This window comes from Phyllosticta citriasiana (assembly GCF_038021145.1).
Source record: "Phyllosticta citriasiana strain CBS 120426 chromosome Unknown IWZ02scaffold_11, whole genome shotgun sequence".
Taxonomy (NCBI): Eukaryota; Fungi; Ascomycota; class Dothideomycetes; order Botryosphaeriales; family Phyllostictaceae; genus Phyllosticta; species Phyllosticta citriasiana.
Genome location: NW_027117288.1, coordinates 440,784 through 463,394, shown reverse-complemented (window position 1 = coordinate 463,394; position 22,611 = coordinate 440,784). Strand labels below are relative to the sequence as shown.

General features: G+C 56.2%; 8 protein-coding genes across 8 annotated transcripts; 4 read left to right on the top strand and 4 right to left on the bottom strand.

The window, feature by feature from the left end:
* Positions 1-450: 450 nt before the first annotated feature.
* On the top strand, positions 451-2,774 carry IWZ02DRAFT_382060 (solute carrier family 25 protein; the record flags this gene model as incomplete). The annotated part of the gene is made up of 5 exons (XM_066765206.1): positions 451-622; positions 995-1,367; positions 1,962-2,131; positions 2,281-2,390; positions 2,589-2,774. The coding sequence occupies 5 exons, from the start codon at positions 451-453 to the stop codon at positions 2,772-2,774; spliced, it is 1,011 nt and encodes a 336-aa protein (XP_066620321.1).
* A 498-nt stretch (positions 2,775-3,272) lies between these two features.
* Positions 3,273-4,721, bottom strand: IWZ02DRAFT_381970 (putative hexaprenyl pyrophosphate synthetase Coq1; the record flags this gene model as incomplete). Its single annotated transcript, XM_066765199.1, has 2 exons — positions 3,273-3,434; positions 3,519-4,721. 2 exons carry the CDS (start codon positions 4,719-4,721, stop codon positions 3,273-3,275), a joined length of 1,365 nt encoding a protein of 454 aa, XP_066620320.1.
* A 270-nt stretch (positions 4,722-4,991) lies between these two features.
* On the top strand, positions 4,992-5,904 carry IWZ02DRAFT_382161 (endoplasmic reticulum-based factor for assembly of V-ATPase-domain-containing protein; the record flags this gene model as incomplete). Its single annotated transcript, XM_066765212.1, has 2 exons — positions 4,992-5,303; positions 5,356-5,904. The coding sequence occupies 2 exons, from the start codon at positions 4,992-4,994 to the stop codon at positions 5,902-5,904; spliced, it is 861 nt and encodes a 286-aa protein (XP_066620319.1).
* A 334-nt stretch (positions 5,905-6,238) lies between these two features.
* IWZ02DRAFT_435295 (uncharacterized protein) lies at positions 6,239-7,366 on the bottom strand (the record flags this gene model as incomplete). Its single annotated transcript, XM_066766431.1, has 3 exons — positions 6,239-6,839; positions 6,922-7,081; positions 7,180-7,366. 3 exons carry the CDS (start codon positions 7,364-7,366, stop codon positions 6,239-6,241), a joined length of 948 nt encoding a protein of 315 aa, XP_066620318.1.
* A 1,938-nt stretch (positions 7,367-9,304) lies between these two features.
* IWZ02DRAFT_458110 (transcription initiation factor TFIID subunit A-domain-containing protein) lies at positions 9,305-10,370 on the top strand. The gene is made up of 2 exons (XM_066767989.1): positions 9,305-9,839; positions 9,890-10,370. Exons 1-2 carry the CDS (start codon positions 9,342-9,344, stop codon positions 10,142-10,144), a joined length of 753 nt encoding a protein of 250 aa, XP_066620317.1. The 5' UTR covers positions 9,305-9,341; the 3' UTR covers positions 10,145-10,370.
* Positions 10,371-10,838: 468 nt separating this feature from the next.
* Positions 10,839-14,090, top strand: IWZ02DRAFT_435293 (uncharacterized protein; the record flags this gene model as incomplete). The annotated part of the gene is made up of 3 exons (XM_066766430.1): positions 10,839-10,902; positions 10,972-11,163; positions 11,218-14,090. The coding sequence occupies 3 exons, from the start codon at positions 10,839-10,841 to the stop codon at positions 14,088-14,090; spliced, it is 3,129 nt and encodes a 1,042-aa protein (XP_066620316.1).
* Positions 14,091-15,169: 1,079 nt separating this feature from the next.
* Positions 15,170-19,079, bottom strand: IWZ02DRAFT_47434 (uncharacterized protein). The gene is made up of 2 exons (XM_066768996.1): positions 15,363-19,079; positions 15,170-15,222 (listed from the first exon to the last, which is right to left on the bottom strand). The coding sequence occupies exons 1-2, from the start codon at positions 18,962-18,964 to the stop codon at positions 15,204-15,206; spliced, it is 3,621 nt and encodes a 1,206-aa protein (XP_066620315.1). The 5' UTR covers positions 18,965-19,079; the 3' UTR covers positions 15,170-15,203.
* A 747-nt stretch (positions 19,080-19,826) lies between these two features.
* Positions 19,827-21,559, bottom strand: IWZ02DRAFT_501273 (dimethyladenosine transferase). The gene is made up of 2 exons (XM_066770274.1): positions 21,235-21,559; positions 19,827-21,180 (listed from the first exon to the last, which is right to left on the bottom strand). The coding sequence occupies exons 1-2, from the start codon at positions 21,421-21,423 to the stop codon at positions 20,209-20,211; spliced, it is 1,161 nt and encodes a 386-aa protein (XP_066620314.1). The 5' UTR covers positions 21,424-21,559; the 3' UTR covers positions 19,827-20,208.
* Positions 21,560-22,611: the final 1,052 nt, after the last annotated feature.

Below are 22,611 nucleotides of genomic sequence, written 5' to 3'. Positions count from 1 at the left end.
GAGCCCATGAGTTTTCTTTTCCCCCCTATTCTCTTTTCCTTGACCTCCCTCTCTCGCTATCCGACACAATAACAACAACAACAACAAAACGGCAGCAGGCAGATGAGTTATTGAGGGGATGAATGTAGCTGTCACTGTTCACACATACACACTCAGATTGCGGGTTCCATCATCACATCTTCCCCCTTTCCTCTGACGAGATAGCCATAGTTTTGAATCCAAAAGCGGCTTCATTTTTGTCAGAATTGAAAAGAACGATGACACGAGTGATGATGTGGAGTTGGTCGCAACCTAAGCCCACAGGGTCCAAGGCAGCCTCGGCATCGGCCAACCGGAACCGGTAACCCGGCTGAAGCGGACCTACCCCACGTGGGGTGGAGGGGGAATCTACATGTACCTTGGATGTCTTCTCAAAGCATCAACGAGACCTCATCGCCGCCAATATTTTCAATGTCTGCAGATTTCTGGGCCGGCTACATTAGCGGAGCTGTAGGAATCCTCATTGGAAACCCGCTCGACCTGGTCAAGACTCGGCTGCAAGCTGGCCCTGCAGCAACGACCACCGCCGCCGGCTCAACACCATCGCAGGTCAAATGGCATGCCGCCGGCAATTTTGTGAGAGGTAATATAATTGGACTTTTTGAATTGTTTTCTTTCCACATGGATTGGAAGAGGTCTGGGATCGAGTCGAGTCGTTTCTGTTTCTGGGTCTGGGCTTGTGACACAAGTACCTGCGTCAGCCACATGGACGCCAAAGTCTTTAGAGCCGGCAACGTGTGTTGGATTTCGAACACTTGCTGTTTTGGTCTTCCTTGCTTTGACCGTCTTTTACTTTGGCCGACTGCTCCTTCATCATACTTCCAGCTCAGGCACTCCCATCATCAACACCCAAAAACTACACCGACGCTCTTGGACCCATCTCACGCGCAAACCACTTTCAACTCCCAACTCCAGCCTTCCTGAACCAATCTCATCTCACTAACCTCCTCTCCAGGCATCCCCGCGCCCGTCCTCGGCTACGGCGCCCTCAACGCTCTCCTCTTTGTCTCCTACAACCGCACGCTGCTGCTGCTAGGCGAGCCCGATCCGACCTCGCCAACGTCACCCAACGCCCTCGGCAAAGTCTTCCTCGCCGGCGCCGTCGGCGGCCTTGCCACCTTTGTCGTCTCGGCGCCGACGGAGCTCGTCAAGTGTCGCGCGCAGGTTTATGACTCCTTATCCGGGATCGCTGCTGCTGGCCGTAGTCATGGCGCCGGTGTCAGCTCGTGGGCTGTGGCGAGGGAGACGTGGCGCGCTGAGGGCTTGAGGGGGTTTTATCGAGGTGGTGCTGTTACGGCTGTTAGGGATGCTGTTGGTTATGCTTTTTAGTGAGTACCAATTTTTTTTTTTTTTTTCTCTTTCTTGATTTTGTGTGATTGCGGTGGTTTTCGGCTCTGTTTCGCTGCGTCATGACACGCCGTGGAGGGAGCTATGAGGATGAGCCCCTGAGGTGGTCTGCGTTGATGCTCCGTCTTGCAGCCATGATCTTGTGTCACAGAGGGAAATGTGGCACTGGGATTGACGAATGAGCTTGCTGCGTTGCATCTTCATGTAAGTCTCATGGAATGTCCGTGTTTGCGACCAAGGGTGGGAAGGGGGCCGCGAATTTCCCATTGATCATGAACTGCATTTGCTGAAGTACTATCTCCATCATCATTGCACACTTTCCGTGCGTTCTAGCCATCAGCCAGATCGTGAAAACAGCCATGATGGAAAACTTCCACACCTTTGGTCCCTTCGAAGCTCAAGTCAACGTCTAGCATTGGCGCAAACACCAAAGTCCCTCACCAAGGCACACCTAAAAGCCCCAAAACGAGGACCCTGTTCCTCTCTCTCTCCCTCTCTCTCCTCGTCTTCTTCTCCATCCGCAAAACAACATTGACCACTCAGCACAAGACTAATCCTCTCTCTCTCTTTCTCAGTTTCTGGTCCTACGAGCTCTGCAAACGCGCCTTCGCCTCGACCTCGACCTCCCCGTCCTCGTCATCTACCACCTCATCAACAACACCGACCGTCGAAGACTCGCCCGCAACAGTGCTACTCTGCGGTGGCATCGCCGGCGTCGTCACTTGGGCCTCTATTTTCCCGTTGGGTAAGCAACTTCTCCTTTTCCTTTCACCCATCCATGCTTCTATTATCGCTACTACTGCTGCTGCTGCTGCTGCTGCTGCTACTGCTGCTGTTGATTCTGCTCTCCGCTCCCACAAACCCCTGACGGGCTGACTGACGCCATCTGCATAGACGTCATCAAGACCCGCGTCCAGACACAACCGGCCCTACACCGCGCCGCCGCCGCCGCCGCCGCCCCCGCCGCCACAGGCAGTCTGGCAAATTGGGGGTTGCCAGGAGGCGTGTCTCGCGCTATCGCCAGCCCATCCGCACCCCAATCTCCAACTCCATTCACCGCGCCAACAAAACCCAGCAGCAGCACCAACCCTAGCAATAGCAATCCGACCGAACACTCGCGTCTCCTGCACTCCTCGTCCTCGTCCTCGTCCTCGTCCTCTTCCTCATCGTCGTCTCCCCAAATCACCACTACCCAACAACAGCCGCGCGGCGCCTGGGCCATTGCCAAGTCAGCGTACGCGAACGAGGGCGCGGCCGTGTTTTTCCGCGGCTTGGGCGTGTGCAGTGTGCGTGCTTTCGTCGTCAATGCCGTGCAGTGGGCTGTGTATGAGTGGGTCATGCGGGTTCTTGTTGTCAGGGGGGCGGAGGGGGAGAGGGGTGGCGAGTGAGTGAGGATGAGAGGAGAGGGGGTTTGTGTGTATATACCGATGGTGTTTTCGAGCAGGATAAGGCAATGATGGAATTGCAGCAGCACTAGATAGATGAGTTTCTGATTTGTCTTTTCCCTGCTAGACGATCGATGAAAGGTGGCAGCGAAGTGTGGTGGTGAAGAGGAAAGATTCTTTTTTTGTAAATACTCCTCCGGCTCCATCCAGTTCGACACGAGAAAAATACACAGAAAAGATGATTGTCTCCAACAACAAAAGCCCAATAAGCCATGATGTGTGAGAGGAGAAGATGGAGAGTGATGTGATGTGATGATGATGATTCCCGGCAGTGTGTCAGATGCCCACTCTATAACGTGTTATTGTACAAGAGGTATCAAACGGGGAGAGAAATTTTGATCGCGTGAGAGTTGAAATGAGCAACAACTAGATGTGTATCGTCGTTATCACCACCAACAACAACAACAACAACAACAAAGACGCAGGAGATGACCAGAGTCTCTATTTTCTGCGCTTCATGACCTTTGTGCACATCTCGAACAGGCCGTCCTTGGCCTCGCTCGCGGGGAAGAAGCTGATGGCTTCAATGGCGTTGTCCACGTACTGCTGCGCCAGGGCGCGCGTTTGCTCCAGCCCACTGCTACGGCCAACGAGCTCTCGTGCCTATTACATAAGTTAGCCAAATGCGGGGAAAGGGGGAGAACAATTCCAGGGTCCAATCAAGCAAAGAAAAAGGCCTCGACCTACCTTCAAAACATCTCCTGGCTCTGCAAACTTCCTCCCAACCAGCTCGCCCAGCGCAGCATTGTCCTTCCACGCAAAGAGCAGCGGCGCCGTTGCCAGGCCCAACTCCAGGTCCGCGCCGGCGGGCTTGCCGAGCTCGTCGGCCGTCACCGTGTAATCCAGCATGTCGTCGACCAACTGGAACGCCAGGCCCAGATTCTTGCCGTACTTGTACGACGCCTCGACGACCTCGGGAGTGCTGCCGCCCAGGATCGCGGCCGCGCGGCAAGACTTGCTTATCAGGCTTGCCGACTTGAGGTACGTCTTTTGCAGATAGTAGGTGACCGTGTCCTCAGTCCAGACGGGGTACTTCTCGTCCTTGGCCGTGTTCTTTAGCTGCATAAACTCGCCCTCGACCAGGTTGGCAATGACGGTCGCCAAAAGCTCCGTCACAGCCGGGTCGCGTAGCCGGGCCAGTGCCACTGATGCCCTCCCCAGCAGGAAATCTCCAGCCAGAACCGCCATCTTGTTTCCGAATTCAATGTTTGCAGACGGCGCGGACCGCCGGGAGAGCGAGTGGTCGATGACATCGTCGTGGAGCAGCGAGGCAGTGTGGATGAGCTCGGTGATTTCGGCCAACCGCCGTTGCGATGGCAGGATGTCGGATTCTTCTGCGGCTCCGTTCTCTTGGGGCTGCGAAGTGAGGGGCGCATACTCCGGCGCAGGGGGGTTCTCGTCGACCAGAACATTTGAAGGAGACATGGGGCTGTTTATAGGCGGCGAAGGCGACGTGCGAGCGGGTTTGGGCGTCAAAGCGGTAGCGCGCGACATGAGCAGTACGAGCATGGGCCGCACGTATTTGCCTTCGGAATGGGTGTAGTATTTGGCTACAGTATCAAGCATTGGGTGCCCAGAGCCCAGAAGCTGGCGTATATTGCCAGTCAGGAACCTCATCTCCTTCGCCACGCTGCGCAACGGGTCAACAGCAATGGGGGACGCGGGATCTGGACCATTGTTGAAGTAGTTTTGCGCCGCCGAAACGGCCGCCGCCCAATTGGACTGCTCCCGCCGTCTAGAGGGGTGAAAGAAGATAGATGTGGAAGGAAAGGAAGAGGACTTGGTCGAGGGCGAACGGAGACATCTTGAGCAGAGAGATGTTCGCGGACGGTGTGCGGCAAAAGATGTCGCGCGGGCCAAGGCCGTGGAGGTTAATGTTCGGGCTGCCATTCTTTTTGCTGCGCGGTCCTGATTCGAGAATCCTGGGGGAATTTGGCAGCAGGATTGGACCTGGAGGAGGTACGGGGGCGAGGCAAAGAATTGAAGTTCAGACCGAGGGTCTGGGAAAAGCGTTGACGCGATGACGGCGCCGTTCGGAAAATCCACTACCAGGGATCTGCGCCAAGCGACGTCCAGTCCAGCCAGCTCCAGCTGTGACCTCGCCGCTGCAACACAAGTCCACCTTGTGCACCTCCAGCTCCCCAACAACAATCCGTCGCCATGGTTTTGTTGATCATGACGCCTGCCATCGTGGCGGCTGTCCACAAGTGTTTGGACCTGGCAGACTCGGAGCAAACGCGCAAGCTCCAGCCGCCATCCGAGCCGTCGCTTTCGGAGCCAGAGCTTGGGAAGCCCATATCCCATGGCCAACTAATTGACATCTCAGACTTTCTCAAAGCCCGTTTGAACACGCCAGATGACAACAATGATCAGCCGGTAGATGAAAACCAAAATCGATCCCAATTCCATCTGAATGACCTTCTCCGCGGTTCTCGAGTGTACATCCCTCCACCGAAGCCGAAGCCCGAGCCTGTGAGTCTGCTTCCAAAAGCTCTGTTGAACTTCTGTTGACCATGCGTCGAAGAGCAATGAATACAAGCAGCTCATGGCGCGCCTACGCCGCGAAGAGGAAGCTCGTGCCTACGATCGCATGCTCAGTCCGCCTGCACCCTCCGAGACTTTCGCCCAACGCTTCTCCAATGCCGCTCCTTTCCCTTCTGCCATCTCCCCTGCCGACCTCATGCAAAACGAAGATGACGAAGTCACCTACGCCGACATCAATCGCCAGCTCGCCCTCATCATCAACGTACTTGTCACAATCATAGCCTGCAGTGTTGCCATATGGATCGCAGCCCGGTACTGGAGCACGCCCCAGAGGCTGGCGTTGAGCATGACTGGCAGTGGTGTCGTAGCCTTTGCGGAAGTTGCAATCTACATGGGCTACCTGCGACGAGTGAAGGAGGCAAAGGTAGAAGAGGAGAAAAAGGTGGAAAAGAAGGAGATTGCGGAGACGTGGGTGATCGAGAGAAGTGGCGAGAGCAAAGTACTTGCTGAAAAGAAGAAATCTGGTGTTGAGATACACGGCGTCGAAACCTTGAGGAAACGAGATTTGAAGAGCCGATCAAGCAACTAGAATAAGGTGCAAGGGGAAAAATGAATAGGACTTGATGCCAAACCGCCAAACACCACCCTCGGTTTTCGTGTCCCAAACGCCCAAGGCTGCGGCCAACGCGGTATATCAATATCGGACCCAACGCTCCAAAAACTTTTCGACTGCAAGACTCCGTAAAATGTCCGGTACCCCTTGACTGGATCGTGATAGCCCACGACGCGCTGAATAGCTCGATGATCATAGTCGTTGCCGATGGCTGTCGTCGAAAAGAACATGCCTTTCCACATGTGTAAGCTCATACTCTCATCAGTCAAAGACAGTTAATTGGCTTACCATCAGCTTGACCGCGAGGCCCCTACAACCTCTGACCCGCAATCTTCGTCCAGCCGTTGGCCACGCTTTCGACCAAAAACGCCTCCCAGTCCATCTGCGTGGCGTAGAGAGTCAGCAACTGCCTCCTCTCGACCAGCCTACCCGAGGCAAATCCCAACTCGTCGCTGTTGAAGATCAGGACTTCGGTGACGACGTGCTGGTTGGCATGCTGGAGCTTCCGCTTCTGCGCCCTGCTGAGCCGGCCTGGAGGAACGGCGTGGCGACGAGTTGCAGTCCAGACGCTCAAGGCCTCGGGATCGTCGGCGCGTTCTCCCTCCTGAATGTTGCGGCCGACGGCGAATGTGAGGACCTCTGCCTCGTCAATCTCCTGGGGAACGGTGGGATCGCCGGTGACTGGTGTCGACGGTTGATTGCTTGGAGCAGCAGTGGGTGCTGGTTGGCGATCGACATTGATGGGAGTAGGGGGGAGGTGGAAGTCAACACCTTCACCCCGGTGCTTGCGCTTGTGCGAGACCTCGCCGATCGCCTTTGGACTTGTGGTCTCGGCGCTAAGGGTGATCCTTGGGCCCAAGAGGATGGTCCTGGGTGGTTCGCGTCTCCACGCCGATGACTTCTGGCGGATCCTAGACGCTTCTGTTAACAAGGTGCGTCAATGTCAAGGGTGGTCAGGGGGTCAGGATCTGACACTGCCATCAGTTTGCCCACAGGTCCCGTGATCTTTCCTGGCATCTTTTCCGTTTGCGAATTGGAGCCAAAAGTGTTGGATGATCTTGATTTGGACCTGGATTCTGGCGGTTAAATGGCAAGTTCGGCTGAGCGTCGCTCGATCTTGGATGTAGGGATTGGAGAGCAAAAGTAAGAGAAGCTGGAAGGGTGGAAGGACGAGATGCTTGAAGAGACGAAGGATTGGCGAGGAGGCAGAAAAGATCATCCGTTGGATATTTATGGTTGTCTTGAGCTCACTGTAAAACTTCACACTGGACAAGTCAATGAAGTGATATTGCGCTTTGGAGGAAAGTGAGCTGTAGCTAACGACTATCAGGCCGTTGAAAATGTGCGAAGGAGCTGGCGTGGTAGATTCGCTTTGTTTCGCGACGGATTCTAAGCATTCAGCGCGAAATGCGCGTAGACTGAAGTGAATGTAGGCCATTATAGGGACACAATGAAGCGTGTCCCCAACAGTTCACTCCCAGGAGCATAGCTAAAAATCGCGTGAACTGGAGCGAATATTTGGAGAATATCACAAAACCTGTCCGGAGTACAATTTGGTGACCAAGCTTAGCTTTCGCAGGGCAGGCAGAAGACTTGTTTTCAAAATTCAATTTACGCGCGATGTAGTGACATTTACAATACTGGCAATTTTTCACTTGATAGATGCTAGGCGCACAATTACAGTGAGTGCCATTTGTAGTTTCGACTGCGGTGACTTGTTGAGCGGCATGAGCCACGGCGACGGCGTGGGGCGCGGCCTGAGGCTATAAGAAGCTAGGGCCAACCCACTCCCCCACGCCCAGCTGCGGACCGCGAAGCCTATCCAAAAGTTTCAATCAACCTCCAGCCATTCCTGTTCATCCCTCACACGCCCTCAGATCACATCCTTACCTCCAACACTGACCGCAACCCTACGGAATTCCATCTCGTGGCTCCGTGTGCCCTTCCGAAGCTGATCTTTCTCTGACTCCCAGCCCCGTCGCGGTTGTCGCGTGAAGCCTAAGAGTCGACGCGCCAGGCAGAGCTGTCCATTCCCCAACGCATTTGGCCACTCTCTCATCATGAGCGGCAACGTTCCTCAGCAAGGGCCCTCAGCGCCGAATCAGAACCGTCCTTTGCCTCCTGGCATTCGTGTCAACCAGATCCAAACGCTCCCTCATCTTACCGAAAACCAGAAAGCGACCTACACTAGAGGCGTAGCAAATCTGTACGAGACGATCAACAGGTTTGACAAGGAAAGCTCCGAGTACAAATCGGCAGTGACGAAGCTCTTTGAGTTTACGAAACGAATGGGGAAGGAGGTGAATGAGTGGAAGGCCAAAAACCAACCTGGAGCTGCGCAACAACAGGGCGATCGTCCTGCGAGTCAAGGCGGACAGCCTCAGGGACAGCCACCTCAGCAGCAAAACCAACAGCCACAGCAACAGCAGCAGCAACAACAGCAGCAGCAGCAGCAGCAGCAATCGCAGCAACCCCAGCCCCAGCAACAAGCCCAGCAACAACAACAACAACAACAACAGGCTCCCCAACAAGCCCAAAATCACCCAGCGCCACAACCAAATCAACAGCAAGGCACACGCCCCCAGATTCCGCCCAAGATCATGCAACATGTCCAAAGTTTTCCGATCCAACTGCCCCCTGGAATGCCGCATGGAACCCCAGAGGCCGAAAACAAAACGAAGGAGTTGCGGAACGCCTATCTGCAAATGCTGGTGAGGCAGGAGCAGTGTGCCTCTTCAATCAAGAGGATGCAACAAATTTCTGAGAACCCGAATAGGCAAGACCTTCCGCCCAACTTCGAGGCGCAGAAGAATCAGGTGCAAGCGCAGTATCAAACTCTGGAAAGGAACATTCAAGAGTTTAGGAACCAGCAGAACAATTGGAGAAACATGGCCCAACAGCAAGGATCCCCGCAGCAGCAAGCTCCACAAGGAGGCCAGCCAAACCAAGGGGCGCAGAACCAGCCAAACCCGCCGGGTCCGCAAAGGCAAACACCGCAACAACAACCTCCCCCACCACAGCAGACACCTGTTCCACAGATCAAGCTCGAACCGACTACGCAGCCAAACCAGCAACAACATGGACAGCAGCCTCATCCTCAGGCGCAGCAGACGCAAGTGCCCGGACAAGCCAACCAGGCGCAGCAACAGGCGCAGCAGCATCAAACCATGCAAGGAACCGGTCCTCAGATGACAAACAATCCGGCGGTTGAAGCTGCGCGGCAGCAGCAGATGAATGCCAATCGCCCATCGATGAGTCCTGCGACGTCGGGACCGCAACAACAAGGGCAGACGCAGCCTGCATTCGCTCAAGGGGGAAACATGACGCCGGGACAGCAGGCTCCCGGTCAAATGCCACAACAACAACAACAGCAGCAGCAGCAGCAGCAGCAGCAGCAGCATCATCAACAGAACATGAACCCTCAGCGGCCACCGTTGAACCCGCAACAGGCGGCTCAAATGAACCAGATGCACCAAGGATCACCTCATCCGCAGAGTGCAGGCGGGCCTATGCCATTGACGCATGGGCAGGCGATGAGCACTGCAGCACGGACTCACTCGGAGGCACGTGTCACGCCGCAAATACAGCAGCAGAACAATCAGAGCTACCCGATGGGCAATCGCGCCGGCAGCGAGCAGATGACCAACCCTAAAATGCCCATCCCCAAGAACCTTCCTTCACAACCACCACATCCAGTCAACATGGGACCGGCCAGACCCACCATGGGAGGACCCAGCAACGGCGCTCCAGGCATGCTTGGCCAGCCAGTCGTGTCTTCTCACCCACAATTCCACCTCGAAGGCGACGAGAGCCGCGTGCTCAGCAAGAAGAAGCTCGACGAACTGGTGCGGCAGGTCACGGGCGCGGGCGAGTTGCCGACGGGCGAGACGTTGGCACCTGAGGTTGAAGAGGTGAGTTGACCATTTCCTTTCTTGGCTGCGACTTGCTAACGACGTCATAGGCGATGCTGCAGCTTGCCGACGACTTCCTCGACAACGTCGTCTCGTCTGCTTGCAAGCTTGCAAAGCTGCGCGAGTCATCGCAGCTCGAGATTCGCGACATCCAATGCGTGCTTGAGCGCAACTACAACATCCGCATCCCAGGCTACGCGTCGGACGAGATTCGCACGGTGCGCAAGTTCCAGCCGGCTCCGGGCTGGACGCAAAAGATGAACGCAGTGCAGGCGGCAAAGGTCATGGGCGGCAAGACGGATTAGGAGTTGGTCTATTGAGGGACAATTTGGTTGGTTGGAGCATGACTTGGGAAAGGATTCTGGCGTTCATGGCCGGCATGGGCGCGAGCGAGGTATGGATGATGACGGGTTGGAGGATGGGCAAAAGGTCTGGGTCTGCCAGAGGTCTGGGGGTCCACGGGTACATAACAGTTACAAGCTCTACATGCAGGTACGGTGCACTTTTTGGCCTTGTGGCCCGCCCGCCCGCCCTTCCTTTGCAAGCTTCAATCGAGATGATTGCGGCGATGCGGCCCCCAAAGTGCCCAGGATCAGATTGACGAGGTTGGGAGGAGCTGACCGAGTGACGGGACTCCTGTCTGGTCTGGTCGGTGCCTTAGGTTCCTTCCTACTATGTTGAGAGATGGATGGCGACTCAGCCTCGGCGCTGATCATCTGCGGCGAGGTTCATTGAGGAAGGAACATGAAGCCACATGATGTGTAGGTATGAGCAGCCTGGCTGTAGGCAGCATTTGGGTCGTACAAATCCATCTCTTTTCTCTGCCTCGCCGCCTTTCCTCTTCCTCTTCTTCTTCTTCTTCTTCCTCTTCTTCCTGTTCATCTTGTTCATCTTCCTCCTCCTCTCCATTTACGTTTTTCAATCCAATGCTCGTCGCGACCAGGTGAGCTAGGTGAGCTAGGTAAGGAACCTAACCTAAGCCTCCCATCCGCCGCCACGATGACGCCGCCAGCCACAGCGCCCTCGATTTCGGTTCAAGACACCAGCCAAAACCGTCGCACCGGTATGTTCCCCAACTGAAGTGCCTGCATCCCCGCACGGCTGCGACCGAAGCTAACCACGTTTCTCCCAGTCCACCCTGCCGGCGCCAGCCCCACTACAGGTACAGGTACAGGTACAGCTTCAGCCCGGAATCCCCACCAAACTCAACATCGCCATTTGCCCCGCTCGCGCAGACGTAGCCCAGGTCCCGAATGGAGGACCGCTTGGGACCCCAAGGAATGGCACAATGGCCGAGTCTTGCTCATTGACTACGTCGGCTCAGGTATGCCCTCCCTCACTCTCCAATGGCTGCAAATTTGCTGACACCACCACACAGAGCAGTCAGGCAATGGGAAGCGCAAAATCATAGCCCAAGAATTCCATCGCATCGAGGACCTCAGAGCATTTTGCAGCAACAAGCCTTTGCGCGACCAGTCGCTCTTGCGTGTCATCCATTGCCAAAACGCGACTTGGGCCATGCACTATCTACTCCGCAAGTACAACATGGTTCACGAAGACGACCTCATCGGTACCGCCTTTGGCCACTGGGCCAGATTTGAGAAACCGCAGCAACGCGCCGGAAAGCCCGTCTTGAACGGCCGTACCTTTCGACCCCAACGCGACCCATGGCGTGGAATCAGCCGCTGCGCTTTTGGCCTCGATTACCTGCGCCACTATGGTTCGCGCAAGTTCAACAAATGCGCCGCGGACGAAAGCGTCAAATTTATGGAGCTCAACTGGTACGATGCCGACGAGAATCCGGCAATCGGCTGCGACGTCTTTGTGCAGCGCCTCAGCGTGTACGTGCAAAAGAATGAGGGCTCTCCGATAGATGCCGAGGAGCTGGATATGCGCGATCCGTACAACGAGGGAGAGTATCAAGAATATATACGTCTCCAGCGGCGTATGAATGGACGACAAGCAAGAAGAAGACACAATGATTATTTCCCACGGCCGAATGAGCTAGACAATCGCAACACAATCATCATTTTCGAGCAGGCGCAATCCAGGAGTCCGGAAGATACTCTGATCCAGGCAAGGAACGAGATAGAGTCGCGCTGGAGGAGGCTCCCTTTCTACCTGAAAAAGGAGCAGCAAGCTACGGACCAGCAGCTCGCTGTAGAGTGCATGGACTTTGTGCTCAAGGATGTTTTCAAAGCTCTGTCAATGTCGTGGGAGAACTTCTTGCGCGGTTGCGAAACCCACGTCAGCATCTTGGAGGACAAGATTTACGACAATCCCGCCGACGAGTCTCGCGCCCCGGAACTTTGGCTGAATTCTTCTTTGTGGCTCAAGGTGGAGAAGCTGATTTATCTCCACCTCGACATTGCCAAGGAGACGCGCATGATGATGAAGGAGCTCACTGCAGACGAAGGCGTGGACGAGTGGCTGTCTTCCATTCCTGAAGACTTTGACAAATTGGCCACTTCTGTCCAGGAGGATCTCATCAAGCCGACCGGCAACCTCAGTGACATGATGTACAAGTCGGTCGAAATTCGCGACGCACGTCAAGGACTACGGATGGATGCCAGCATGTGGAGACTCAGCTGGATCACGTTCATCTTTCTCCCCATGACGTTCCTGGTCAGCTTCTTTGGCATGAACGTCGATACATTTGACAGTAACCCGTCCATCAAGTGGTACTTCATCAGCCTGGTTCCGCTTTCCATCTTTGTCTTTTGTATCCTGTTTGCCTTCAAGCGTGCCTCCTCCATGAGCGACAAATCAGGACCCTCGGCTGTCCAACGCGGTGCCTACGAGCACCTTTTCCACGAGTTTGCCGACCAGTTTCCACGTCTTTGGTCGCCGAATGGCCCACGCCAAAACATCCACCCGCGCGGAAGCTTTTTTCATGGCCTCAAATGGCGCCTTGTGAAAAGCTGGTACGATCCTGACCGCACAATCCACGCGAAGGCCTATAATCCGGCCGAAGATCTGGGCAAAATGGCTCGTCTGAAGCGCGACTTCACGCGTCGCTGGCTGAAAGAGCTCAACGCCTCACCGCTATCTCTTGACGTACCTCGATTGCAGGATCAGGCCAGCGCCGCAGAAAGAGGCGAGTCGGACCTGGAAAGCGGCGACAATCGCAACAGTACTCACAGCAACGGCAGCAGTGGATTCCACACTGGCCACACCACGGCCATATCCAATGGCAACGTATCCACCAGACCCAAACCCAATCGCGGCACCGCGGTAGCTAACAACGGCAACCTATCGATCTCAAGCAACAACGTGCATCGTCAAGCGCGGACCTCATTTTCCCCTCCACAGCCCAACAATCCTCGCAGCACCGCCAGTTCCCTTGCAACATCCGAAATGAACGACTTCCCCTCTCCTGGCCCCGACCCCGAGTCTGGCTTTGTGTATGGCGGCGACAGCGACAACTACCCTTTTCCCTACCCGACGTGCCATCCGCCCTTTTGTAGCGCGCCCAACCCCTTCACGCCAGCTTTCGGCCCGCTTACAGCACTTCTTGGTCCCGGTCCGGCACACGAGGTGCATGGCGCAGGTGTTGCGGGCATGAGCGTCGTTGGGGGCGCCGTCGGATCGCCTGCTGTCGCGACAGCTGTGTTCGAAGAGCAAGAAAGATCAAACAGTGTGAGGGGACGCAGTAGGAGCAGAAGCCAGCGCGGCAGGCTGAGTCCAGTCGAAGAGGCAGCGTGGAGAGGAGCCGTCGTCGGTGCCGTGCCAGGCGTCGGCCTCGGATATACTACCAGACTTGACGACAATGCGCGGGCGCCAGATGAGGGGCACATGGTTGAGGAGGTCGAAGTTGATAAGGACGATGACGACGGCGAAACAAATGCAACAGCCGGCGCCGAACGTCCTCGCCCTCGTACTCGGCCTCCGTACTGGCCTGCCACTCCTCCTCCCTCGCCTTCCCCCCCTTCTCCAGGTCCTCCCCCTCGCGCTGCTACCTCGCCAACCCTTTCGGCGCTTAGGAACGTCATGGTCGCCGAGGAAGAAACGAATTCTAGCGGTGCCGAGAGCGGAAGCGACGTCGATCGATCCAGGTCAACGCCGCCGCCGCCGCCACCACCACCGCCGTCGCAATCTCCACGACCGCGGCCGAGGACGTCGTCGTCGGCTAGGCTGAGTGTGCCGGGTGTATATGATGTTGATGGGCAGCTGGAGAGAGATGGCCAGGTGGAGGAAGACGGGGAGGACAACAGCAGGAGGCGCTCGATGCAGATCGGTGGGGGATGGTAAGGTAGGTAGATGGAGAGACGGGAACGGTTGCGTGGCTCCTTTTGCTTTTGCTTCTCCGGTGAGCGAGCTTGCCCAACTGCGTGCGGGAAAGAGAATGAGAAAGAAGAGAGAACATACGTCGGTTTAATCGCTGATTTGCTAGCTAATTGTTTGTTAGAGCGAGAAGAAGGGCGAGAAAGTGAAAGAGAGAGACAAAGACGAAGAAAAGGTCAGTGTGTGTGAGCACTGAAGCCGTCACAGCATCCATGTATACGCGACACAGCTGCGCATGAAGAAGAAGGGTTTACAGGTAGCTAGCAGCCAGGGAGAAAAAGAAAGATGATGGACAGAGCGATATCATGGGATGAAGCGAGGATAAGAGCCGATAGATACCAATCAACATAAGTTCGCATGTAAATGAAGAGAGCGTGCATGTACATATACAGCTGTCGCCATCTAGTCGAGCGGTAAAACACGTCAGATTGGTAGGCACCACCCACTATCATGACGCAAAACGAGCGAGCGGTTGAGTAAGTTATCCAGTAAATTGATGAGTAGCGTAGTGGCGGCACATATACCTTGGTAGAGAACAATGCCAGCCAGCCCGCCAGGTGCATGGATGGATGGGTTGATGGACGGATGATGTGAATGAAGAGTGTATGAGGAGGTAATTGTATAATACAAGACGCGTCCGTCCTTCCGTTTGCCTTCTTCGCTCGCTCGCTCGATCTAAAAAGCCTTCATGTGTATCGATTCGTTCAAATCCAATGATTCGCTGCTCCTGTTCCCGCCATTGTGTGTCTCTACAAGTGGATGGACGCGTAGGAGACGGGAGTCGTCCCCTTCCCTTGGTTGGTCGGTTGCTTGTTTATTTGCTTTCTTACCTTGGCCTGCTGTATTGTACGCACATCTACAAAACACACGCACGTGTACCACACGTACACATACACACTATGTACACCGCGTACACAGCCTCTCAGCGTGTCAGTCGCTAAACGGTAGTCAGTACGTCGTCGGTCGATCAAGCCCGGTCCCGGTGTGTTGGCAGGTCCAGCCAGCTACATAGCCAGCCAGACACGTCTTTAGGTCGGGCTGCTCAGGAGGAGGAGAAGAAGCAAGGGGCGCTTCTATGAGCTAGCGGTAGTTGACCCATCTGCAGACAAGACGACGACGACGACAAGTTAGCAAACAAGGTTTCTCGACGTGCTGCCTGCCGTTAGGTACGGCGGGCGGGCAAGGGAAAGAAAGAAAGATCAAGAAAACGCCGGCAGATGGGTCTAGGGGTCAACGTACAGATCCTTCTCGCCATCGTCGTCCAGGTCAATCTCCCCGTCGCTGCTCTCGCTGTGATGATGCCCCTGCTCCTGCTGCACCTGCTCCTCGTCCGTCCGCGTCCGCGACACGGCAGTGACGCTGCCGACTTTATCGACGAGGCTGCTGCTGCTGCCGCCGCCGCCGCCGCCATCGCCTTCGTCATCAAAGTCATCGTCATCGTCATCGTGTTCCGGAAAGTCAATCGAGACCTCGTAGTCCGTCTCGTCCACGACAGGCGGCGGCGGTGCGACGACGTCTCGCGCGCGCGACTCGCATTCCATGCCGTCGCTGTCAAAGTGCCGCACCAGGTCCATCTCTTCGTCCGAGTCGAGGTCGCTGTCGTAGTCGTCGGCGCCAGAACATCCCTCAAAGTCGGTGTCGCCGCCGAGTCTGTCCTCTTTCATTTCGGCGTCGGTGTCCGCTCTCATCTCGTCGTCGGCCCTGTCGGCTGCCGCATCCGACATTTCGTCGTCTTCGTCGCCGCTGCTGTCGACCTCAGTGTCGCCGCCTTCAGGCAAGCCGTCGTCGTAGGCTCCTCCCTCTGCCATGCCGCTGTACGGCGTCATGTATGCGGCGTTTCCTGGCGTGTCTGTACCTTTGCATGCTCCTGCACTCGTAGCCGCGGCGACGGAGCCTGCTCGACCTCCTGCGCCGCTGGTGACGCTTGCGCCGCGACCACCATGTGCAGAAATCGTCAAGGGACCGGCGCTCGTAGCTTGGCTGCGCAGAGGACTGGATGGCTCGCGGCTGCGGCGCGGCGTGTAGCCAAAAGCACCGCGTGTGGCCTTTCCCGCACCTACAATGGCGACTGATGTATTGTGCGCGTCCGCGCTGGCGTTGGACGACGGAGGCGCTTCGGTAGCGGGAGACGACGAATGCTGGAAACGACGGCGCTTGCGGGTTTCGAGGAACGCACAGCGGCTGGCTTCCTCTTCCTCTTCATCGTCTCTGTTGAACGAGACAGTCATGCGTCTTTTTGATGCGGACGGGTACGAATGCTGTCTTTCGAGGTGCGGCATTGGCGCCGACAAGGTGCGCTCGAAGCGACGAGCCGGATAGAGCGATCTAGCATGGCTTGGGAGCTCAGATTTGGGGGTCATGGGAGCTTTCGAATTGTTTGTGGTTGCGGTTGCCTGAGAAGCAGAAGACTCGTTTCCTTGGCTATCCGAGCCCGGAGAGCTCGAATTCCGCAAAGGATTACGTCCGGTGCGGAGGCTGAGTTTTGAAGTGAAGGAAGCTTTCGTGTCGCGCGGCGGATCGAGGTTGGGATGATGGTCCCAGCAAGGCTCATCATGGGCGTCGGTTTCTCCCTCTCGAAGGTTGTAAATGTTGGAGCCTGGATGGAATCGCGGGAGCCTTTTGATGTTTTCCCATGTCCATCCATCTTCTTCGCCCATTTCCAGTTGCTTGTACGCAGCGCCATGGGTCATGTAGAGCCGTTTGACGCCTCCCCTGGCCCGCATCATGACGCCTGACGCGAGGAATTGCGCATTCCAAAGCGTGGCCGTGACCAGTTCCGAAGCTCCCAGAAAAAGCAGCTGTGAGTCCCTTTTCTTCTTCCTCAAAGGCAGGATAGAAGCACGCAGCCCATGCAGATCAAGGCTCTCCTCCTCTTCCTTGGACATTTGGCTGTCTTCCTCCTCCAACGGGCGACAAGACGTATTGACGAGATCTATCAAAAAGTCAAACTCTTCACAAATCCTCGTCTGAATGTGTCCTGCGCCAGGCTCTTTGATTTGCACCTTGCGCACAAAACCCCGGCTCTCCAAACGCTTGAAGGGGACACTGCCGCGGCCGCATGCCCTGGGATACCACTCCTCTAGGAAGGCGGATTCGTGGGAGGTGTTGGAACTCTGATCCATGGCCTCTCTTTCAAAGTGCTCGGCGCTTAGTAGCTGTGGCGGAGCTTTGATTGACGACAAGCTGCTAACGGACTGTGCCCTGTCCTCTGAAGACTGCGAGCTGGCAAAGATGCCCGATTCCCACTCGGGAGCGGAAAACCAGATGCCCTTGAGGTCCTTGCCCCAGGGCAGCAAGACGACTTCGATCTCCCAAGGGTTCGAGGGCGAGGGCTGAATAGCCTCCAAATTGTCGACTCTATACTCCAGCTCATCAAGACGGCGGATCGCATCCTCAGGGTCATGTGCCGACGCGTCGCTGCCGACAAGCCTGTCTTTACTGCTACCTTCAAAGTCATTTTCCGCAAAGTAGTCTTTCACCCGTTGCTCCAGCTCAAGTAGGCGGACATCAAAATTCTCAAACTTCTCCAAAATCTCGTCTGGTGGTATGTGTTGAAAAGATGCATTTTCTAGAGAGAGGACGCGACTTTGTATGTCCCGTATGTCTGTCGAGACGTTTGGGTAAGACGTCAAATGCTGGTGCAAGTGATTGAGATGAGGTGCCAGCCTTTGCAGGATCAGTGGTATGTTGCGCAACGATGTAGTAAGGGACTCGGTTCGGCTGTTTTGGCTTGCGTGGACGCTTTCCGGTTCAGGACTATCACGAGGTTCTCTTTTCATGTCAATGGGGTCGTCCCGCTTTTCTACATCGGCAAGGCTCTCGCAAAGATTGCTTATCATATCCCTAGTCTCTTGCATGTTGTGATCGAACGACCTCAAGTCGGGCGTATTCTCCAGGCTTGTCGCAAGCTCGGTGGCACTGTGAGCAGCCTCGTCAAAAACTTGCGGCACTGGACGAGGAGCACCAGAATTTTGAGCCGTCCGCCGGGCAAGGACCTGGGCCATAAAGGTCCGACTGGGGCTGGGTCTAGGTCGCGTGCTCTCGCCATCCGTCGAGTCTTGGATCGTTGGGTCCAATGAAGCTTCGCGCCATTTGTGCGGTTCCAGGGTCCTATGAAAGCCAGCGCCAGCAAACGTCGGTGTCGTAAGAACCCTGTTCAATTCCTCGGTCGTGGAATGCATCGACATGCCCATCCCGGGAAGGACAGGTGAGGGTACAACCTCGGTACTCATGGAATTGTTTGGATTGTTGAAGAGACGAAGATCGCTCGACCCGAGACGGCAGATGGAGGGAATGCTCGGGAGAGGAGACGGGTTGGCTCCAACCAAGCCCACCTGGGGGCTCGTCGGCCAAACGGGCGGCTGTGGCGCGTTCCTGACCGGGTCACTGCCTGATGTTCTTCTTGTAGGCGTCGCGGGTATCTGCCAGCCCGCCTTGGACGCATCCCAAACCGGGTCTGGCTGCGAGCCATCTACAGGTCCATGACGACCTTGATTCTGTGCGCCTGTGTCGGCCAAGGCCAGTCTCCCAGCAAAGCCCGTCGCCTGCGATGGCGCAGGGTTCTCGAGGTGGAAGCTGGCCGAGGCCGGAGGCGGGTCGCCAGCAGCATGGAAGCAGGCATGGTGGCCACAAACACACCATGGAATCTCTACCGGTCGTCCTCCAACCGTGGTATTGTCATTGCACCAGAAGCGCTGGCAGCCGCAGACGGGGGCATTGGGGCCGAGATCAGTGTTGCGATGGTTGCAAGGGCCGTCGGGCAGAAGCTTGGTATGCGAGGGTGCTCGTGTGCGCGTGGGAACCGCGGCGGGCGTCGGAGTAGCTTGGGCAAAAGCCGCCATGAGGGCGGCTACAAAGGCATCCCAGGCTCTACGGGCTCAGGCTTCAACATTGAGCCATTGCGACGCGGCGGGCGCGGTCGGTGGACGAAGACGGCGGCGGGGTGTGGGACGACGCGGTGGGAGCTTCGCGGCGACGCGCGCTGGGCTGGAGGCCTTGAGATGGACGACGACGAAAGCGCAGCGAGGGAGGGCTCGAAGGGAGGGAGGGAGTCGGTCGTGGGGAGCGGCGGATTAAATAGTGCTCGTTGGCTCGTTGGCTCGGGCGGAGAGGGTCGAGGCAGTGGAAGGGAAAAAGACATCAACCAGGTGGGGAGGGCGATGATCAGAGGCGAAGTGGTTGTTGCGATGGTCAAGAGGCCAGGGCCCCGGACGATACATGAGGCTTTGACGGCGGATTGGCTGGCGACGCACCTGGCGCATGGCGGGGACGGGACGGAGTTCCACACGGCGTTTCACTTGTCGTGTTGCCATGATGATGCGCCCGCGATCAATCCGGCGTGACTCGATTGAATCTTGTCAACTTCCATTTACATCGTGTTGGTGGTATGTACACTTACAGCGACGAGGGAGAAGGTCGAGGTCGAGGTCGAGGTCGAGGTCGAGTATCAACAGCTGCACCCCTGTCGTCGTGTCACGCAGCTCGCCCAGAAAGTCGCGCATCCACGACCTATCGTCCATCTCACCTACACCACGCATCAAGTCAACAAGATGCTTGCTCAGCAGCCATTTGGGGTCTGCGTCTGCGTCTGCGTCTGCGTCCGCGTCCGCGTCCGCGTCCGACATGGAGGGTGAGGGCTGCCACTCGCCATCGTGACTCACCCAACCGCGCACATGTACTCAATCGATGAAAGGCGACACGCAGCCCGATTACGTTGGTCTCTTCGTCACTTGCGCCATTCACGGTCCAGGCTGCCGAAGCCAACACAAACACTGACTGACTCTTCTGCCTCTTGTCAACTGTCGTTCATCAGCCCTACACTAGCTGCCGCATCTCGCCAGGTCATCCCAACATCACTTTCATCCCGTCATGGACCGGACCGGACCCGGACTTGGGTCCCATACCTAGCCCATGCCCACCGTTTCTCTGCTTCGAAACGTGACAAGATGTCCAGCTGCTGTCCATTTCAGATTGAACAAAATAGGTATCTCACATATATTAGTCCTCCAACGCCCGTTTACACCATGCCAAACGCCATCCATGCCCGCTGAATCCAACATCAAATGTCCACAGGAGCAACAACAGACTAGCTGAAGTGAATGCCCTCCTGGTTGAACGAGTACAGCAGCTTCAAAAAGTCGCCTTCGTCGCACAGCCGCGCGCGCTTCTCTCCCAATGCCGTCTCATCCTCGAGCACCTTGCGCACCTTTTCGCGCACCAGCTCTGCCACCTTGTTGCCCTTTTTCCGTCCGCGTCCCTTGGCCTTGAGGAGGCGAAACTTTTCGGCCGCTTGCTCCTTGAAAAAAGCGGGCATGTCGTCGTCATCAACGTCCATGTCGTTGGCGTCGCCGTCTTGAATGCCCTTCCATTCGTCCTCGTCTTGCTCCATATCCATGTTGGTGTCTTCGGTCGCTGTCGCGGGTCCGTCGTCTAGCGCAATGTCGTTTTGGGCGCAAAAGGTGCGGTAGTTGGCCTCGAGCATGTCCATGACGCTCGACGTGCCGAAGAAGCTGGAGCGCAGCGTCTTGTTCTTGCGCACAAAGCACACGCGCAGCAGGCCGTCCCACTCGTCGTAGCTGATCTGGGGTCGCGGGTTTTTGGGCACGATGCGCACAACGCTCGACTCGACCTGCGGCGGCGGCTTGAAATTGTTCTTGCCCACCTTCATTATGTGATCGACCTTGGACCACATCTGGCAGTTGACACTGATGCGACTGTACAGCTTGTCGCCGGGCTTGGCCAGCAGCCGAAGCGCAAATTCGCGCTGGAACATGAGAATGCACACGCGCGGCGCCGGCTGCGTTGCCAGGAGCTTGAACGTGAGCGGCGACGAAATTTGGTACGGCGTATTGGAGATGCACACGTCAAAGTACGGCAGCGTCGTCTTCATCACATCGCCCAGCAGTATATCGAGTCGCTTCTGCATCGGCGTCCCTTGCACGCGCTTCGTCACCTCGGCCGCCATGCGCGGATCCATTTCGCACGCCACAACCTTTTTCGCCTTTTCCAGTATCTTGACCGTCAGGTTACCTGTTCCCGGTCCCACTTCGAGCACCGTCTGCACTCGTCAGTATGCCTCGCTAAATGCTCGGGGGAGGACAGGAGCACCTACATCACTCTGCTTCAAATCCGCCTTGTCAACAATCGCCTGTGCCACGCCCGGATTCTTGAGAATATGCTGTCCCAGGTCCGTGTTCATTTTGAAAATCGAATTGGAAGCCTTCGTCTTGGCCGCTGCGTTGGCTGCATACGGCGCATTGCCGCCGGCCGAGTTCTTCTTTGCCTTTACCGCCTTGGGCATTGTGGTGGTTGTGGGGCGCGCCTTGGTCTCGAGTGTGCTTCTGTGTGGCTCGTGAGGAACGTGGGACGAGATTAAGAGGTAGCGACGGCGTTTGCGGTGCGGAGAGAGCGACGGTGGAGAGAGCGTGGTGTGCTGGTGAGAGGTGGAAGACCGAGTGTGGTTCCTCGGATTTTCCCAAGCAAAAATGGGCAGGGGTCCTTATCGATAAGCAGATCTCCGGCCGCCAATCAACGCGGGGCACGAGTAGCATCGAATGGCCCGTGCACACATTTTGCTCTTTTGGGCTCTGTTCTATAATCAAACACCTCTCGACTCTTCAACTTCAGCCGAAACCCTCTTTCAATTTCCCAGCAATCAAAGAAGTAAGCCAATGGTTCACACCATAACCCATCCAACAACACCGCCACCCAAAAAAGACATCAAACCGCACAGGACAAGAAAAACCGTCACTTGTAATGTAACAACGTTGGAAGACGCCTCTCATCCACTCGATTCTAGAATGGAGAGCGGAAAATACCGTTTTCATCTACTCCTACTCCACTCCAAAAAAAAACCAAAAAAAAAACCAGAGGGGTAAGAGCAAACTCGCTCTGGGGACGATGCATCAGCCGAGCAGCAACGGCATAGGGCAGGTGTTTAGTGGAGGCCGGCTCGGATCGTTGGGGTCCCGCATGGTAGCGACATACGTCTGTGAGGGCGGGAGGGCTTCTTATGCAAATCATGTAAAGGGAAAAATTGTGCTAGAGGGACGGGTAGGTAGATGCACAGTAGCGAGGGGTCGGGCTGCATTTCGTGTGCCAGCGGGCCAGCCAGCCCAAGGATGCCTGTCTGCCTGGGGTTGCGGGAGGACCACCTGGTGAGAACGGCCAATAGCTGCACGGGAGCGCGTCTGGGGCTCAATCTCTGTTTAGTTGCAAGCGTCAAGCACCGAGTTGGCAAGACCGAAGTGTCTGAATCTTCCCATCGAGATTCGCTTCTTGCGCCGTCCGTGATCGGATTGGCGAGACGGCAGGCCATGCGGCAGGCAGATGGAAGACGGGGAACGCGGGACGGCGCGCGAGACGCAGCTGAAACGACGCATGCCCAAGACGAGACGACAGTTGTGGCAGTAGCCTAATACTACTGCCTTTTTCTTCCCAGGTGCCTACTTAGCTTGCCTGTGCAGAACGAGAGGATTGGCTGCACGGA